Genomic DNA, 20,468 nt, shown 5'->3' on the forward strand with positions numbered 1-20,468 from the left:
GTTTTAAGGATTGACGCGCCTTCTCTGCTTTGCGCAAATGAATCTCATGCGCTGCTTTTAGTTGAAATTTTTTGTGTTCAGTTTTTTCTATTTCAATGTCTGTTTTAAAAATATCACATTTCTTACACATATCTTTTAGTGGCTGATGGAACGTCAAGTTAAATTCATGATTAAAAATGAAATTTCCCGAAATTTCCACTCTTTTTGGGGTTCGACTGAATCCTGTATGCATTTTTCTCTATACATGTCGTACATAGTGGATACCGTCAAATGAGCAGGTAGAAAGCGGCGAGATGCACTGTGACTTCTAGTATAGTGGCTTTCGTATGTGGGAAACATGCGAATATGATCTTTAATGCGAGTGATGTGTTCCTCATGAATGCTTTGTGTCTTGTGATTATATTTTCCTCGTCCATCTTTGCCTGACACACCACTATTCTCCCGTTGGTTGACTAACGCACGATTTAGTCGACCGCTGCTAATGTCAAATATCGCCAAGAAGTATGGTTTGCAAACAGTAACGGGCTTATTATTTGCAAACACAGAGTATACTCGTGCAAAATCCTTTGCATATTTTTTTTCATTTTTCGTAATTTTGTTTTTTCTTACTCTTGGTCGTCTACGTTCTACTGTTGATTGTTTCACGCAGCCAGCAAGAAACAGATTTTGTGCATCAAAATCTCCCAATTTCCAGAAATTTTCAAACAGAGTTTTAGTCTGCTCTAAAGTCAAATTTTCAGCACATTTGTTTTTGCAACTGTGATTTATTAAATAATGTTCGTTTAATTTCTTAGCTTTTTGTAACATTCCGCCATGCTTTACATATTCGCTACCTGTATTTCGTAAGCGCTTAATCACATTTTTCTTCCAGTTCGTTACACAACGTTTCCGTTTTCGAGGGTGTTAATCGGTTACAATCGGAGATTCAGTTGTTAAAATCGGAGATTCAGTTGTTACAATCGGAGATTCAGTTGTTACAATCGGAGATTCAACTGCTACAACTGGTGAATTATCGGCTACAATCGGAGATTCAGCTGCTAATGTAGAACGTTCTGTCTGTATATCTGCTGCTAAGTTAGGATCTGCAATTGTTGTATCTGTAGCTAGAGATCTCTGAACCTTCTTGCACTTTATCAATGCCAGTGACACCATGTGTGCGGCTCGTGAATGCATGTTTACACTATTCTACAATAAATATTTTTTAAGTATTACATACATTCAGAATATTATTAGAAAGAATAATGTACATGTACACAACATGCATGCAAGTGCTCCCCTAGCTAGATGTTGTTAAAGCCACAAAATAGACCTTTCTAAAGAGGCTGTAACTTTGGTAGTGACAGACCATTATATCTACTGTCTAACAAATCAATGTTTATATTCCTGCTGAGAGCAATTGAATAAATCTTATATTATCGCTCACCAAACTATTTCCGTTTTGTCACTTTATAAAGTGTAAAAGTGCTGTATACTTCACTATATTAATATAAAACCATAATCAGATATTCATTTAAAGCATCTTACCTGTACAAATGTTATTCTTGTTCTAATATAATAATAATAATTCTAAGAAAATTTGTAGTTTATGTGGTCTTTAATCTTGATTTCTTACATTAAACCACTATCAATGGACTTGGTCCACTATTACTCTCTATACCTGGTGATTTATTGTTAGAGTAAAAATGTGCTGCCGTCTGTTGAATAAAAATAAATGTGTTATGGACTAGGTCCATTTTTGCTCTAAAAATATAGCAAATTTTTAGCAGTTTTACATACATAAGGGTCATTTGAAAAAAATTGGACTTGGTCCACTTTTACTCTCATAGGCTCATATATATATATATATATATATATTTGATAAAATATATACAGTGGTGGCCAAAAGTATGGAAACTTTTCAAAAATGCTTTTTATTTATTTATAAAAAATGCAACACTTACTACGAACTAACAAAGATGTCAATTCTAACACGTTTTAATTCTAAATGATAAAATTTGTTTATGTTTAGTGACAAGTTTGAACAAGTTTCCATACTTTTGTCCAATCGAAATTAAGAAATATTAGTATGTAATAAAACGTCTTAGAAAAGACAAGTTCAAACTTGTAGTATATATAAAGTAGACTATTGCAAGTACACTCGGGTTAAATAACTTTGGTTTTATTTAATACAAATAAAAAAAAATGTAATTTAAAAAAAGTTTACATACTTTTGGCCACCACTGTATATATATATTTGTATATATATATATATATATATATATATATATATATATATATATATATATATATATATATATATATATATATATATATATATATATATATATATATATATATATATATATATATATATATATATATATTTATATATATATATATATATATATATATATATATATATATATATATATATATATATATATATATATATGTAAATTATGTTTGTGTATTTTACAAATAGAGTGCTCAATGTTCTTAAGGAACAGAGCAATAATTAATTAGTAAAAAACACTTATCTAACTTTTATCTTCTAGATTATCAGAAGATAAAAGTTAGATAATTGTTTTTTACTAATTATATATATATATATATATATATATATATATATATATATATATATATATATATATATATATATATATATATATATATATATATATATATGTATATATGTATATATATATATATATATATATATATATATATATATATATATATATATAAATTAGTAATAAACACTTATCTAACTTTTATCTTCGACTTGAAGTTTCACCATATAGAAAAAAATATTTTACAGGAAGTTATAAATTATTATAAAAAATTTTTAATTACTATATTCTTTTGTTAACGGGAAGTTACAGAAAGTAATTATGAAATAATTCTTTGGAATGGGGATAGTTTAATTTGGTCATTTGTTTTTATAATTTTTTAAGAGGTATTTATTTTCGTGCTTACATTTAGAAATTAATTCAGATTTTTTATTTAATAAATTTTCTTGATTTAAATGAGTAATTATTTCAAATTTTTCTTGCAAACATAGCATACATTTTTTGGAAATTTTATTATAGGCAGGGGCACATTTTAGAATAGACCATTGTAAATTAAAATTTTTTAGTTTTTTCTTTTAAATCCCAAATATTTTGACAGCATAGTCTCTTTTGAATATTTTTTGTGTTTAAACGATTGTTTGTGGTTGGCATAACGTTTTTTCCATTCCCTCGGTTAAACCAATATATTGTTTATCAGGGTTGTTTTGTGAGGAAACAATGCACTTGTAAATTACGTTTTTCGAAAGGCATTATCCATTTAGAGGGCAATCTATTTTTTGTTTACAATTACAATAATCAGTGTTTTTTTCTTTTATATGTTCATTTTTATTAATTAACGCGTAGTTGTGGCCTTTTATAATTCTTTCTAAATTTTTTGTACAACTATAACTTACTTTAATGGTATTTCTGTTAAAAATCTTATGTAATTTATTAGAGGGAGGAAAATGTTTGTTTACTAATTTTAGAAAAATTTTACCTATATTTGTTGAAACATTTTTGCTGGGGGGTTACGCTTTTTTGCAATTTTCTTTTCAAATTTTAGCTCGAAATTTTGAAAGCCACTTTTTTTAAGGGCATCTTCATAAACGCGTTTAGAGGAGTTAAAAATATTTTCATTAGAAGAGTTTTGGTTTAGCCTATCGTTAATTGAAATTGGAATTTGTTTTAGAATTTGAGGGGGATGGTTCGAATTTACATTAATATACAATAATTCGTCATTAGGTTTTTTGTAGGGCTTATAGGAACTTTCTGAGAGGTTAAATGTGACATCAAGAAAATTCACTATTTTTAAATTTATATTTATTTCAATTTGGAAGCCAATATTTTTAAAAACTTTAATAATGTCTTTTCTAATTTTATCGAGTTGTGGCCCTGATTTTTTATGCATTATTATTAAACCGTCGTCGCGATAAAGACCTAATTGATTAATTTGGATTATTTTAGCTAGGGTATTTAAAATATACAAACCTACAAATTCGCAAATTTCTGCTCCGTCGTAACTTCCCATTGTTACATCAAAGCATTCGTGCGTGGTTGTAACAATGATGATGTAACAATGGGCGTGCGTGGTTGTAACAATGAATCGTGATGTAACAATGGGAAGTTACGACGGAGCAGAAATTTGCGAAAATTTAAACACATTTAAGGACAAAAATGGCGCAAGACTGTTTTTCTGCTTTAAGCTATTGAAGCAGAATCTGAGGAAAAGATAATATATTATAAAATGTGGTGAGTAGGAACAGTTTTGAGTGTTTTTCTGGTATCGTTACTTTTGTAATTCAACTTCTAGATTAACTTCTAGAGTCTACATTGAATTTAAAAACATCTCTACGTTCAAGAGTAGGTACGTTGTAAAAACATCTCTACGTTCAAGAGTAGGTTGGTTTGTAAATCCTTTTATTTTAGAATAGCTGAGCAACAATTTGTTCTAAACTTGAGGAAAAACAAAGTGAGACCCATCCCTTTTTTTGCTGAACGCAAAAATGTTCCCAGACATTCTTCTAAGTGCAAAACTTAATCAACTCGAACGAGAGTTTCAAATTCTTTTAAGAGTTCTGGGGAAAATTAACAACAAACCACACTGTCTCGCTAATTTACGCCAGTATTGGATATTTTCTATAAACTTAAAGTCAATAAAAATTTATTAGTTAACAGTTGGTATGTTCTGTTATTTCTAACAGTTTCATTAAACTATCAATGCGACAATTTAGTAAAGTTTTCAATCACACCTAAAGTATTTTTGGTCAGCTAAGAACTAGGAGACCGTATGTTCATTTTTTGTGTTACCGAAAAAATTGAGTTTTAGATTTAGGTATGTAAAGACTTTCTGCCAGAAAATCATGCTGATTTTTTTAAATAATTCCTTAAGTTCTATTATTTTTGAGACCAAATTTAGTGGATGTTCACTCCTCTGGTTGAAAAATATATTTTGATAATAAACAAACAAAATACTAAACTTCGGCGTACAGCCTTTTGTTTCTCAGCTAACGTTTTGTCAGTGCCAAAACAGTTTTTTCATACTTAATTTTTTTCACATTTTTGGGTTTTAACGTTTTACAGTATTCTCTGCAATAGGTCATTTCACATAAAAATTAACTATGCGTGCCTGAGTCATTCTTGATAGAAAAAAATATAACTAGTCAAGCAGCTGTTCCAGTTACTTTGTGGACATCCGAAAACTTTTCTGGTTTTTGTCTTTATTTACCTTACTGTCCCTATTCACCATATTTACGATTGAACCAATTTGCAGGTATTGAGGCAAAAAAAATACACTTAATCATCAGATTTTTAACATAATAGACTTACATTCTGTAACATACTAGTTTCTATGTCATTAAATTAAAATTTTGTTTAAAAAAAAGTTATTTGGAGCTTTGTAGAGAAAAAATATTAGGAGCTTTGCAACAAAATATCTTAATACCAAAAGGTAACATGAAGTAAGTAGTAATCAATTTACCACAACTACCAGAAGTGAATGGGTACAAATATCTGGTTGTATTAGTATACTGTTTCTGTTAATATGTTAAAAGAGAAGCACTTACTGATAAAGCTGCTACATTAATGGCCTTGTATAAAAAACAGGAACAATTCAAATAACTAGGAATTCATATCATCCACAAGCTATTGTGTCAGTAGAACAACAGAATTAAATAGTTAAACGTACATTAGTTTAGGTGCTGGATGAGGCTGCTCTGGAATGGCCATATATGATTAATAGTGTTTTTTTTCATTGAGAGTTAGAAAACACGAGTCTTCTGGGTTTTCACAATACTTATTGTTATACCTAAAAAAAGCAGTTTTTCTCATCGGTTAAAATTACATTTTAATTAATTTTAATGATTCTATAAGATTCATTAGTAGCTCATAGAATTGATGATTATGACAACAACAAAAACAGTTTTAGATACTTCGTATGCAATGAATATAGGGTAGAGTGGGGCATATCGGGACAGCGGGACATAACGGAACAGTTATGCCTTAAGCCTTATATCTCAGCTGAAAATTTTTTTTTAGATAAAACACTTTAAATTATTGTAATTCATTATTGTAAAAAAAATTTAATTTTAGAAATACCAAAATGCATTAAAAGTACCGAAATGTATCAGAAAGTTTGCGAAAAACAAAATTTGCGTATTTTCTTAAGCGATACAATAACAAAAGATTTTTCTTGAAATATTGCGAACTTGCTTTATTTATAAAAAGTTTATATTTTTCAGACAATATCTTTTATCCTGTTTTAGAATCTGGCCTTAAAAAAATATTTGAAAGTGAACTTTTTGAATAGTATTATTATCAGTGAAATGACTTTTGTGGGGCACATCAGATCAACAAGTTATTTTTATAATTGAGTATATTACTACCATTTCGTGACGCTGTTTACAATTTGATGATTTTATTTTTAATCTAAATTGTTATTTTTTTTATTTAGAAAATCAATTTAAGAAATATATTCAAAGAAATTCTTATTTTCATAATTTCGATTAATAACAGTGTTTAATGTAAACAAAGAAGGTAAGAAATTCTTTAAGAAAGGTCAATCATCCAAAACGGGATGAAATGCAGTTTTAGCTGTGAGTAAAAAGGAACTTAGAATTATAGAAGCTGATGATACATATGGTATATTTAAGTTTGCTCCACATTGGCATATTGCTAATAACCCAGCTCATCAAAAGTATTGCCGAGTTATTCCAGGATATTTTTTGTGTGACTTATGTGATCCATAAAATTTTTTGTTTAATTTCAAATTTAGTAGTAGTTACCAATTTAATAATATATAGGTTATAGTAGAGCGGAGGTATTTTATAATAAAACACACAAAATAAAAATGTTTGATTTAGCTGTTATTTCTTTTTTGTTGTATATGGGTGTATGGGCGTGTAGCATCTATGGGTATGTTACTTTTTTGAGAGTTTAATGTATGAATATATTTAGATAATAGATAGCCTTCATTTTTATCATTTTTAAAGCTTTACAATTGATAGTTGCTGCTTTTTAACTGACCCGTTTTGCCCCACCCACTTGCGAAAAAGTAAAAGTTTTGCTAGTTTAGAGCTTTGTTACTTTGGTTGTCGTAACTTATTTTTAGAAATTTTTTTTGTTTTTTCATTTTCTTATATCATTTAATTTATAAAATTTATAAAAAACAGTGTTAACTATGATTAGTTTATCCGCAACTAGCATTTGTTTCTCAAGTTATACTTTGTTTTCAAAATTTTGAAAACAAAGTATAACTTGATTGAAATTACCCAGCCAAAATTGACATACGGGTACCGACGGGGCCCATACGGGTTGTCAACTAAGTCCCGTATGGGTAGACCAACGGTACCCCGCCGAATCTTGGCCGCGGTTTCCATATGGGGCTCACATGGGTATGCCCGCTGGGTATCCCGAAGGGTCCCAGTCAAATCCCGTACTTTAAAACCGTAAGGGGTCCATTTGGGTATGCCACTAGGAACCATATGGGAAACCCATCAGGAACCCGCCGGATCTTAGCCGTGATTTTCCTCTGGGGCCCATATGGGTATGCCCGCCGGGTATCCCGTAAGAGTCCCACGAGGTTTACCCATTGCAAATCTTGAAAAACTACGTTAAAATGTTTAAAATTTACAGAAAAAACAAATTTATATTTAACTTGCTTGGTTTATTTAAAAAAAATAATTAAAATTACAGTCGAAATTAAGCAAACTTTTAAACGATTCTTTAATCGTGTATCGAATGCTTTCACGGTTATCTCGCGAATTGGAAGCTTTTTCATTGTTGCTTAAACGACTTCTTTGAAAATCGTTTCAATGTGACCAGTAAAAAAATTAAAGTTAACTGTTATAACAGTACCGTGGCTACTAGATCCAATCACCCCCCTCCTTCAAAAGGGCCCCAAAATTCCTTAAAAATTTTTCTAATAGATAATACTAAATTAAAAAAAAACCTTACATTTGTAAAAGGGCCCCTAAATTAAAAAAATACTCGCATTGATCAAAATTTTGTAAGTATCTGACGCAAATGGCTTCTCAATATTTTGAAAAAACTTATTTGACAAAGCACATGTACTACTTGAAATAGACTTTGCAGTAAGACTTAATAAACAGGGCCGACAACACCACCACTTTTTTTCTAAAGGACTTTTTTTTTTTTTAATTTTATGAGCATTTGGGAATACCATACTTGATGGGACTCCACAGGGCTAGTTTACACCCTTATATATATATATATATATATATATATATATATATATTTTTTTATTTTAGGTGCCCCAAGAAGTCCTAACGGTCTTGTCACAGAGCACCGCGGAAGTGCATTCAACCAGGAAGTTCACGCCTCCTTCCTTACCGTAACGCGAAAATATGTCCAGAGCTCGTTTCGAACCTGGATCTCCTGCTTATAAAGCAAGCGTTGCAACCACTGCGCCACGGCCGCACTATACATATATATATATATATATATATATATATATATATATATATATATATATATATATATATATATATATATATATATATATATATATATATAAAATTTGCATCAGATACTTACAAAATTTTGATCAATGCAAGTATTAGGGTAAGTCTTTTAGTTATTATTTTTCTTTTCAACTATTATCTTTTTTTACTTATCGGCATCTACTAAAATCTTTTTTTACTAATCTACTACTTAAAAAAAAAATGCTGCTGAAATATATGGTAAATGAAAAAAATATTTTATAATTATAACAAACAGGTACTAGAAATTTATTTAACAAAAAAATTAGATTCTTTTTCTTTACTGCTCGCTTGTATTAAAAGAAATCCATGTACATGAATGCCCACCAATGAAAAAGAAATATATATTTAAAAGAATACTCTTAAAATGAAAGCGGCAATGATATATTAGGGTTAAAATAAAATAAAATATATAATTCTTAATAATAATTAATATATACTGATTAAAATAAAATTAAAATATATAATTCATAATAATCAAAGTTTAATTTGCCGTGTCATTGTGAAGCGAATTTAATTTTGTGTTGATTTCATATTTATCTTAGATAAATGTTACAGTATTTTTTATTTGAAGTAGAAAAGGAAAGAAAAAAATAGACCCCACAAACACATTTTAATCTCGGCGGGGTTGGGAAGGGGTGGAGGAGGAGAGAGTAGTGAGATTTGGAAATATTTTGACTAATTCCCAATTTAGTCAAAACGCTGAATCAAATTTTTTCCTGGTTTACACCCCTTATATATATATATATATATATATATATATATATATATATATATATATATATATATATATATATATATATATATATATATATATATATATGTATATATATATATATATATATATATATATATATATATATATATATATATATATATATATATATATATATATATATATATATATATATATATATATATATATATATATATATATATATATATATATATATATATATACTAGGGTCAATCAAAAAGTTCATATCATCATTTTTTTTTATAACAAAGAATAAGCATAGAACAATTAAATTAAGAATGGATCATAAGTAGGCACCTTGCTTCAAAATAATCTCATTTAAATCTGATTTAAATAGCCCCGAATTTAAAAAGTTAAATTCGGGGCTATATGGAGTTTTAATGACACAGGTGACTTTTTTCTCAGCAAGAAAGTCTCTGACTGCAGCAGACACATATGGCCTGGCATTATTGTGCTGAAGAGCATTGTGTTCCATGTTACTCTTTTCAAGCCTTTGTTGACAAAATTAGAATGCATATTTGATAGGAAAAGCATGTGCACTTCTGAATTGACCGATTGTCCATTTGGAAGTACCTCAACATAGGCCTTGCCATCAAATGAGGTCACAAATTGCCATACTTTTTGCATCAAATTATGGTCTCCTGATATGTTTAACCTTCTTCACCCTTTGAAAACCAAGCGCAATTACTGCATTTACACCCGATCAATCTGTGGTGAATCGACTTCTCATCCACAACAATTAGACGTCGTTCAACATTCTATTCATCCAAATTGATCTTTTCATCAATTTTTCGGTGATTATTGAATAAACTGAACCAAAAGAAATGTTTACGACATCACAAATTTGCTTTATTGTTAAAAATTTGTCTTCATCAAGCAGTTGTTGAATAATCTCAATGTTGTCCATAGTTGTTGAGGTACTGGGTCAACCTGACCTCGATTAATCTCAAAACTGAATATAATCACTTATGCTTGATGTAGAAGACTTTTGGTAGTACTTGTATACTGTTTGAATGGAAGTTGCATCCTCACCCCAGGCAGTAGTTATGAATTTGTGAACATCAGATGGAGACTTCTGATTACGACGACAAGTCTCAATTAACAATTTAGTACCAACTTTGTCAATTTTTATTATAGCTTTAATTATTCAAATGATCTAAAATTAAAAATATTTATTTTATTGGGCAAATATGTACATAAGTTAATGTTAGGAATATCTATAAAAATTTTATTGGCAAGATATTAAAACACAAATTATATGAACTTTTTGATAACACTATATATATATATATATATATATATATATATATATATATATATATATATATATATATATATATATATATATATATATATATATATATATATATATATATATATATATATATATATATATATATATATATATATTATATAGTGGGTTGCATAAATATAAAGTCAGTTGATTTTTAATATGATTTTTTTTATGTTTTTTGAAATTTTAAAGCAATCAAAAAAGTTAATAATTTAAATTGTTTTAAATTTTATTAACAGTGGTTTTATAAACTAATTAAGAAAAAGAGTTTTTTTAAAAAAAAGGTTTTATTTATGTATATATATATATATATATATATATATATATATATATATATATATATATATATATATATATATATATATATATATATATATAAAACTTTGATAATTTTAAATTGTAAACAGTGTCTCAATGAAATGATCACTGATCCATCAAAATTAGGAACACTAAACTTCTGTTTATATCCTTGTACGTGTTTGAGTAACCCTCTGTTCTTTGAACAAGCTTTTTTAATTGATCTGAAAAAGTTTTGTATTTGAACGAGGAACATTTATCAAGTACTTAAAATTTAACTGTGTCATTTTCTATATGTATTAAAGAATGGACAAAATAAGTTAGTAACTGACAAGCAAAATCAACATATTTTTTCAACAAAATAAAACATAAAATTAGAACTGCAACTGAAAGTACTAAAAAATTAGATATAGTATATCTATATCTAACTTTTTAGATATAGATATAGAATAGATTTTTGGCTAAATCATCCCCTTTAAACAACTGGCCCAGTTGTTTAAAGGGGATGATTTAGTATACTAAAAAAAGTCTAAGTTCAGTTGCTTTAACTTTTTTTATGTCTGTATATTTATATCTATATATTTATATTTTATATTTATATTTTATATCTAATTAAGACCTTGGTTTTCTAAAAAATTTTCTTAGAATGTAGCAACATATCTGGAACAATCGTCAGATAAAGTATTGACTGTAACCTGAGACAACCTACAACATTTAGGTCATTTAACCATAAATTGATGAGTCTTTGCATACCCTTTGCATACCATAATAAGATTAACATAAGGAAATTTGTTTATCTTTGTGAGAAACAAAAATATATGATCCAGCTGGCCAAATTTTGAATTTGGCTTTATAATTATTTCTCCCTTTCTTAAACTAGAAAACATTTTTTTTGAACAACATTATTGATAGTGTTGCAATTCTTTTACTTTTTAAACGTCAAATTTAAGTTCAAGGAATAATTTCTTGTGTAGTAGAAACCAAAATACTTTATAACTTTAATGTAATTTAACGGTCGCAACTTTCGTTTTCGCAATTTTGGATGCGTGCGCATTTTTCAATATTGTTTACTGAAGAGAAGAGATCACGTGTTGTTTAAGCATTTTCAATAAATTGGTAGAATGACAAAAAAAAATTTGCATTTAATAGTTTTTACATTTTCAGTTCTATATATACTTAAAATTTAAGTATTGAAAATGAAATTTTTATAAAAATTATATAAAAATCTCCAAAAAGAGGAGATTTTATGTTTTTTTCTGAATTCCCCCGGAGGCTTTTTTTTGCATTAAAATCCGGAAATCTCCGGGCAAATCCGGAGATATAGGAACCCTACTTACATCAGTTATAGCCATTGTGTCCCTAATACACTTAACAAATGCTCTAGCTGGTGCATCACATGAACAGCAAGATTGATTTCATACTCAATATTTTAACAGATAAAACCATCTTTTTGAAGAATTTTGAACTCTACCAAAAAATTAGGTAGATAATCAAAAATGGAATTAGGTTTTTGGGCACCACTTTTTAAACAAATCTCTAAAAATTCAATTTGAGTTGCTTAAAATTGCGAGGCCTAGGTCTAGGCTCTGACAGCAATATTTATAAACAGCAAAATTTTATCTTTTTGCAAATTTTATTTAATATTTTTTACATGTATGATTAAATTTTGTCACTATTTTAGACATTCTTTGAATAATTTCCTACTTTTTAATATAAAATATATTAAAATTTTTAATATAAAATATTTATGGTATTTTTAGTATAAAATATTTATGGAGTATTATTCTCTTTTACTATCAGCTATCAAGCTGATTGAACTGAATTGATCAGCTTCAGCTTTAATTTGAAGCTAATGAGTTTAAAGCTGAGGCTGAAATATCAGCTGCAACCCCTAACTTACAGACAACATAGTTAATGTGATGTATATACTTTATCATAATACATGTGTTTTTTTTATACTTGAATACTTATTTTTTTATTTTATAATGCATGATTTTTTTAATACGTGTTTTTTTATAATATTTAATACTTAAGAAAATATTGATTTTTGCCGAATATTCTTTAGATAAAAATAATATTTTCTAACATTACTCTAATCGTGGTAATAAACAAAGGTAATATTTACTCCATTACATTTGTCCCCCAAAGTTCATGCAATTCTATCATACAAAATTTTAGTCTTTCACTAAATATTATTAAATTTTTTTTTTTTTTTTTTCCGTTTTTGTTACAATTAAATTCCGTAATATAATACAAGATACTCTTATTATTTCAAAAATAATCCAGTTATAAATATAAAAAAAAATCAAAGACAAAAATAATAAGAGATAGTTATACAAAAATATATAAAAACGCGGGAAACTTGCAGAAGACCATTAAGTCTTATCATCAAGAACCGTTGTACTAGTTATGTTTTTACAATATTAAATTCCTATAATATTGTTAAAAGCAAAAACTTAATTAACTAAGATAAATAGTGTTAACACCAAAAACATTCAATGTAAAAAGACAAGAACAAATGAAACAAACAGTCAAAGAAACAAAAACAAAACAAAGCAGTTTAAAAGAAATCATTAATAAGATTTTTATACTTTGAAATACTCTTTTTTATTAGTTTTTGAAAGCAATTTATATTGTTTACATCTTGTAAATTACTATATTTTGCTAAGATTTTATTCCAGATATGCGGAGCACGATACGTAATTTTAAATTGTTCTTGTTTAGTTTTGCACAATGGTTCAATTAAGCCTGTTGTGCGTAAAGTATACTTAATGTTAGGTTTTATTTCATAAAGATCATTAAAAATTGAGGGTCATTGTTGAAATTTACTTTTGTACATGAGACATAAAATTTTATAAACGTTTATCTCGTATAACGTAAAGATGTTCATAATTTCGAACAGTGGTTTTGCATGTTCGTTTTTATTTTTAAAATATATTATTCTTAAGGCATGTTTATGTTTTTGATAGAGTGCTTCAAGCTTGCTTTTAGATGTACTACACCACGCAATATTCGCGTAATTCAAGTAACTTTGTATAAAACTGAAATAGATTTGTTTTAGATGATGCTTATTAAGTAAATCCCGTGACTGATATAGAACCATTTTTTGCCATATTTTGCTTCCAATATAGGCAATATGTTTATTCCAGGTAATATTTTCGTCAATGAGAACACCAAGAAATTTTGTGACTCTTTCGCGACTAACTTCTGTGTATTCAATAACTAGTTTTGGAAAACAAATAGGAATTTTTTTTTTTTTTAAAGGGTGGAATAATGAGAACTTTGATTTACTTGAATTAATAGAAAGTTTATTTGCATTGAACCATAGTGAAATTTTATCTAACTCGTTGTTCATTTGTACAAAGAGTTGAGGTATATCTTTTCCTGAAATAAAAAAGTTACTGTCGTCAGCAAACATTATTGTTGATATATTTGTCGCTCTCCAGAGATCATTCACGTATATTAGGAAAAGTAGAAGCCCAAGAATAGATCCTTGGGGCACTCCACAAGAAATTAAAGATGAACTTGTTAGTTTTTTATTTCCGTTATATATGGACTGTGTACGTTTACTCAGGTAATCTGCTATCCACCTGCAGGGTACGCCTCTTATGCCGTACATCATAAGCTTTTTTATCACTATTTTATGATCCACTGTGTCAAAGGCCTTGGAGAGGTCAATAAACACGCCTAAAGTAAATTCTCCGTTTGCAAAAGAGTTTTTTATTTCATTAATTAAGTGAAGTATTGCATGTTCAGTTGAAGTGCTTTTCTGGAATCCAAACTGTTTTGAATAGAATAAGTCATTATTTTTAAAAAGTGCATATAACCTATTGAACATAATTCGCTCAAAAATCTTAGAAAAAATGGAAAGTATAGATATTGGTCTATAGTTTCCAATATCCGTTTTATCGCCTGATTTATATATAGGTTTAACTTTTGCTGATTTAAGTATATCAGGAAAGATACCCTTATTCAGAGAACGTTTACAAATTTTAAATAAAGGCACTTTTAACTCATTAAAACAGTCAATGACAATGTTGCTGTTTATACCATCAATTCCAGATGACTTATTACGTTTCAAGCTTTTAAAAGCTGTTTCGTATTCTTTAAAGGTTAAATTCTCATTTTTAAATTGATTTTTATTGCACTGAAGGTATTCCTTAAATGATTTATTTACATTTGGAATTTTTGCCGCAAGTTTAGGTCCTATATTCACAAAAAAATTGTTAAATTCATTTGCTATATTGTTTTCATTGTCAATAGTTTTATTTTTAATATGTAAGATTTTCGGAAAAGATTCATTGATTTTCGGTTTTCCAATTATTTCATTTAGTACTTGCCAAGTTTTCCTAGAACTTAGTTGACACTTTTCAAGTTGCTTTTTAAAATAGTTTGATTTTGCAGTTCGTTTGACTTTCTCAAATAAAGTCCTATAGTTTTTATATTCTGCCTTGGTCTTTACGCACTTATTTTTTAGATATCTATCGTACAGTCGATGTTTTCGCTTCGAAGCTTTTTTTAAGCCTTTACTAAACCATGGCGAATTTAAGGTTTTAACTTTAATTTTTAATTCTGTCTCTGGGAAGTGTTTTTCATACAAGTTTGAAAAATTGTGATGGAAGTTATTAAACATGGAATTAGCATCATTGAGTGATTCTAATGGAGACCAGTCTATATTTCCTAGTTCATTTTGAAACGCTAATTGATTGTTTAATGATAGGAGGCGTTTAGTAAATGTGACTTTATTTTGTTTTTGTTTTTGCTTATTTGACGTATTAGCGGATATAAAAATTGGCATGTTATCTGAAATTGGTGTTTTAATTATTAATTAATAAAAGTTATTACCATTATTATTATAATTATATTTACTAACCTGTCATTACTAATATTTATCGAAATTACATTCTGGTTGTTGAAGTCCTTTAACTAATATCATTATGCAAATAGTGTTAACAGTCAGAGTGCACCAAGCAGAAATATTATTAAACAATCTGCAAAATACAAAATATACCTAAGATTGATATCATATAAGACCTCTGGCCTGGAACTTAATACTTTTATCTAACCGCAGTTTCTCTCCCCCCCCCCCCCCTTCTCTTTTTTTTTGCTGATTATGGTATAGAATTTTATGCTGATTAAGAATCGTATAATAATTTAGGTCTGAAAATTAACAAAAAGTGCTCTAATTCGCTGTTGAAGTTTAAAAAATTGCACTAAAAACGCTAATATTCGCCATTTTTTAAAAACGTATTACATCAAAGTTTAAATTTTGAAAACAATCGCTTAAGGCCGTTTTCCACACGACGAAAAAAATCGCGCGAAGCGAATTTTTTCGCCATGACGAAACGCTATTTTGATTTCCACTTATAATTTTAATTATAAATCGCGCTACATTTTGTGTATATCAACAATAAAAATGGTAGCAATAAATTTACGCTGTATGCTTCTAAAAACAAAATTATTAAATTTAAAAATTTATCATTTAATTAAAGTTAGTTTTTTTATATATAAGAATTTAATTTAATATTTTAAAGGAATTTTAAAGAAAATAAACGCTAATAACCTCTGATAGGAACAGTTCTGTTGAAAAACTCTTACTGCAAGAAGCAACATTTGGTTCAACTCTACATGGAGAAACCTCTTCTTGTGAAATAAAACTTTCGGAATTGAAAGAATTATTAAATTCATCTTTATTTGATGAATTTACAAATGTTGACAAATATTCAGGGTGAATTCTAAGCAAGTCGATTAGAACGCTAAGTTGAGCATTTTGTTCAGTTGCCATTTTTAAAAAACAACGTGCTTTCGTTTTTTTTCACTGTTGACATCACGTGATATAATATTCATAATTTTATTGGTTTTCGCCGATGGCGATTCGCAAAAAGTCGAAATGATTTCGACTTTTTTTTTTCGCTGCAGCGAAATGCTTGATCAGCAAAATTGTCAAAAATGTTTAATGTGCGCATGCTTATCGACGAAAAAATTCGCTTCGCGCGAATATTTCGCTGTGTGGAAAACGGCCTTTAGGAAATCTTTTTTTAATTACGCAACCCAGTGTTTAATTACGCAACCTGATGTTTTAATTACGCAACCCGTTGTCGTCAAAATAAAATTATATTTAAATTAAATTAAATGTTTTTATTACAGGGTTTACGCGAAATATATAAAAAAGTTTTTAAGAAAACATAAAACATTTTTTAAGAAAATGTAAAACATTTTTTAAGAAAATATAAAACATTTTTTAAGAAAATATAAAACATTTTTTAAGAAAATATAAAACATTTTTTAAGAAAATATAAAAAATTTTTTTAGAAAATATAAAACATTTTTTAAGAAAATATAAAAAATTTTTTAAGAAAATATAAAACATTGTTTAAGAAAATGTAAAACATTTTTTAAGGATTTATAAAACATTTTTTTAGAATATACAAAACAAATTGTAAGAAAATAAAAAACAAATTTATAAAATTATAAAACATTAAAAATATATATACAACAATTTTTTAGAAAATATAAAACATTTTAGTTATTTAAGAGTGCATTTAATATAATATAATATCAATCAAATACCGTTTTCTTGTTTTACCAAGAAAAATGAGTCCAACGGCAGTAGATGTTAGACTATAACAGCCGTTTTTCATTAAAACGTTTTAGTTTGTTTTTAAAACCATTTACCGAAGTTGCATTAATAACATTTTGATCTAGGATATTCCAAGCTTCTACACACGGTTAGTGAAGAAATTATGCCTAGAAAGTGAGTTTCTTACATATTGTCTTCTTAATTTCTGATCATGCCCTCTCGTAGTATTAGTTATTCTTTCAGGTTCGTTATGCCAGTTTATTTTATCTATATTGTTTTGAAATCTAAACATCTAAATTAGATCACCTCGCAACCTTCTATCAACCAATTTAAAAGTTCCATATTTTGTAACCTGTGTTTATAATTAATAACTTTTGGGAAACAAATTTTAGTTGCTCGTTTTTGGACTCTTTCTATAAGATTAATATCTTTAGCGTAGTATGGGTTCCATATTTGAAATGCATACTCTAAGTGAGGTCACACGAGTGATATGTATAATAGTTTCATAGTATTTTTGTGATATAGTTGAACGCGTGTTTTATTAATAGTCCGGTAGAGTTTCACCAAAAAAGGGGTCAACCTAGAATAAATTATTATAAAGACATGTTATACATCGTTGGAAAGCTTATTATTTCCTCTTTAAAATGGGTAATTGGTATTTTTTTTTATTTTGGGGGAAAAAAGTTATGACGTCACAAAGATTAGGAGTAAAATACGAAATTTTAAACGTTGCTGATAAATTTTAAGTATGCTGTACAATAAGTTGCGTTGTAACTATAATAACACTTATATTTAAATAATATAAAAGTGTTGAGTATATATATATTTTTTGTTACTAGAAACATGGCTTTCGGAGCCGCGGGGGCCACAGCCCCCCAAAGGACCTTTTTTGAATTTTGCAAGAGGAATTTTTTTTGATTTTTTGTTTGTTTTTGTCAAATATTTTTGTTAAACTTTGTTTCTGTAAGTAAAAATGGGTAGAGGGAATAATAATTCCTTGTTCTACATTTCGAATTTTAAAGTTATTAGAATGTAATATTCTTTTTGTATTCGAAATGTAATCAAATTTTTTTGGCAATATTTATCAAAAACTTTTTAATAAATTATTTATCTTAGTGTTTATAATTATGTAATGATTTGCTATTTTCAGATTTTAATATAAATTATCTGATCTTGTAAGTGATAATAAAACTAGTTCTGAAACTGAAAAATTATGGACTTAAAAAATGAATCCTCTGTATGTGCATTGTGTGGTAAAATGAAATTAGAAGGAGATTCGTTGAGCCAAGTGGGGGCAAGATTTGGAAGGAATGTTGATAACCAAGGAGCTCTTGGAAAATTAATTGAATGTGCTTTAAAATTGGATTTAAATGTATTGGTAAATGAACTGAATAAAAAACAAGAGACAGGAGAAAAGGTTTTTATTCACTCATCGTGTCGAACTAAATTAGGAAACCAATCAAAATCAATTAAACGATCACAAGCATCGATGGAAACTCCTATTGAAAGAAAACGATCAACTCGATCAGAACAGATTTTATTTAATTTTAAAGAGCAATGTTTTTATTGTGGAAATATGTGCACACTTGACAGTCGCCATTATGAGAGAAATAATTTCATAGAAGTAAGAACAAAATCATCAAAAATTTATCATGCAACTCTAGAATTATGCAACGAACGTAACGATTTTTTATCTAAAACAGTTGAAGCTAGACTTTTGAATATAAATGATCTTGTAGCTGTTGAAGCACGATGTCACATCTATAGTCGTGCAAAATTTGAAAAACCTATTACTACATCAAGCTGTGGAAGACCAACATCAACAGAAAAGCTTACTGTCTTTAATGCAGCATGCATAAAACTTGAGGAAGATATTGATCTATACACAGTCTCTGAGTTTTACGAGATTATGCAAACATTAGGAGAAGAAATATATTCCCTTAAAATGACGCAAAATAAATTAAAAGAATAAAAAAATATAGAATACAAGAAAAACTAAATTTATTTAACAGGTCATTCGTTACAAGCAGAACATAGTGAAACACGATAAAATTAACGATATACTTTGCCCTGAAGGTACACTTTGACAACCAGATTACAATTTCTCAGTTTTACAGCTCTGACGTTCCGGTTTTATCTCAAATAAAATTTCAAGAATTTACAAAGGTATTTACTTGACTGGGGTTAAGAGGGATAGCGTTTCAAAAAATTAGTGTTTAAATTTCATGTACAGCTTTAAAATATAATAAAAACTTCTATAGATACAATTTATTTTGAGATTTTTGATGATATGAGACAATCATTAACTTTTAACTTTCTTTTATTTAAGGTTACTTTAAAGCCAAACCTTGTCGATATACTTTGGAACATGTCGCATATCTTTGAATTACAATGCCCAAGTTGGGCTGCCTACATGAGTCGTCAAGTTAATAATGTTCTTCCTATTTCTAAAGTATCCATGCTTCCAGTAATCAACTTACCGGCAACTGATTTTAATGGTTTATATTCTTTGTTAAGTTTCGTTGTAATACAATCAGAAAAGCTAAAACTTGGAATGCCATGTGTTACATTTAATCAACAGCTTTATGTGAAAGCCTATGAAATTGCGGCTTCAAAGAAAATGAAAGTTTTTATTAGAATTGGTGGATTTCATCAGCTAATGAGTTTTCTTGGAGCTATTGGAACATTGATGGAAGGAAGTGGATTAAAAACTGCTCTTGAAACTGTTTACGCTTCCGCTTCAGTCAACCACATGTTTTCTGGAAAAGCAATTTCTCGAAGTCTTCGAGGCCATATGTTTGCTGCATCTTCTATCTTATCTATATTGCTGGAGGAAGTTTGGGTTAAACTAAGCGATGAAGAAAAAACTGAAATTAAATTAATGTACAGCTCAAATATGCATAACAAAAATGGCGACACTGACCTTGAAAAGAAGTTAATTCTATTATTTGAACAAAAAAGCAAGAAGAATACATGGCAAAATCACGAACTGCAAAATTATGGCTAAACTATGTTC

At 28.1% G+C, this 20,468-nt stretch overlaps 1 protein-coding gene across 2 annotated transcripts in view; it reads right to left on the minus strand.

The window, feature by feature from the left end:
* The window catches only part of LOC136080730 (uncharacterized), a 48,500-nt gene that overhangs the window by 13,391 nt on the left and 14,641 nt on the right, over positions 1 to 20,468 (minus strand). For both annotated transcript variants that reach the window (XR_010638616.1, XM_065797752.1), the window contains exon 2: positions 15,746 to 15,863. Coding sequence is in view for 1 of the 2 variants with exons in the window: in XM_065797752.1 (XP_065653824.1) it covers positions 15,746 to 15,752 (7 nt within the window). In the remaining variant the exon portion in view is untranslated. The remainder of the gene's footprint in view (positions 1 to 15,745; positions 15,864 to 20,468) is intronic.

This window comes from Hydra vulgaris, chromosome 05, assembly GCF_038396675.1.
Source record: "Hydra vulgaris chromosome 05, alternate assembly HydraT2T_AEP".
NCBI lineage: Eukaryota > Metazoa > Cnidaria > Hydrozoa > Anthoathecata > Hydridae > Hydra > Hydra vulgaris.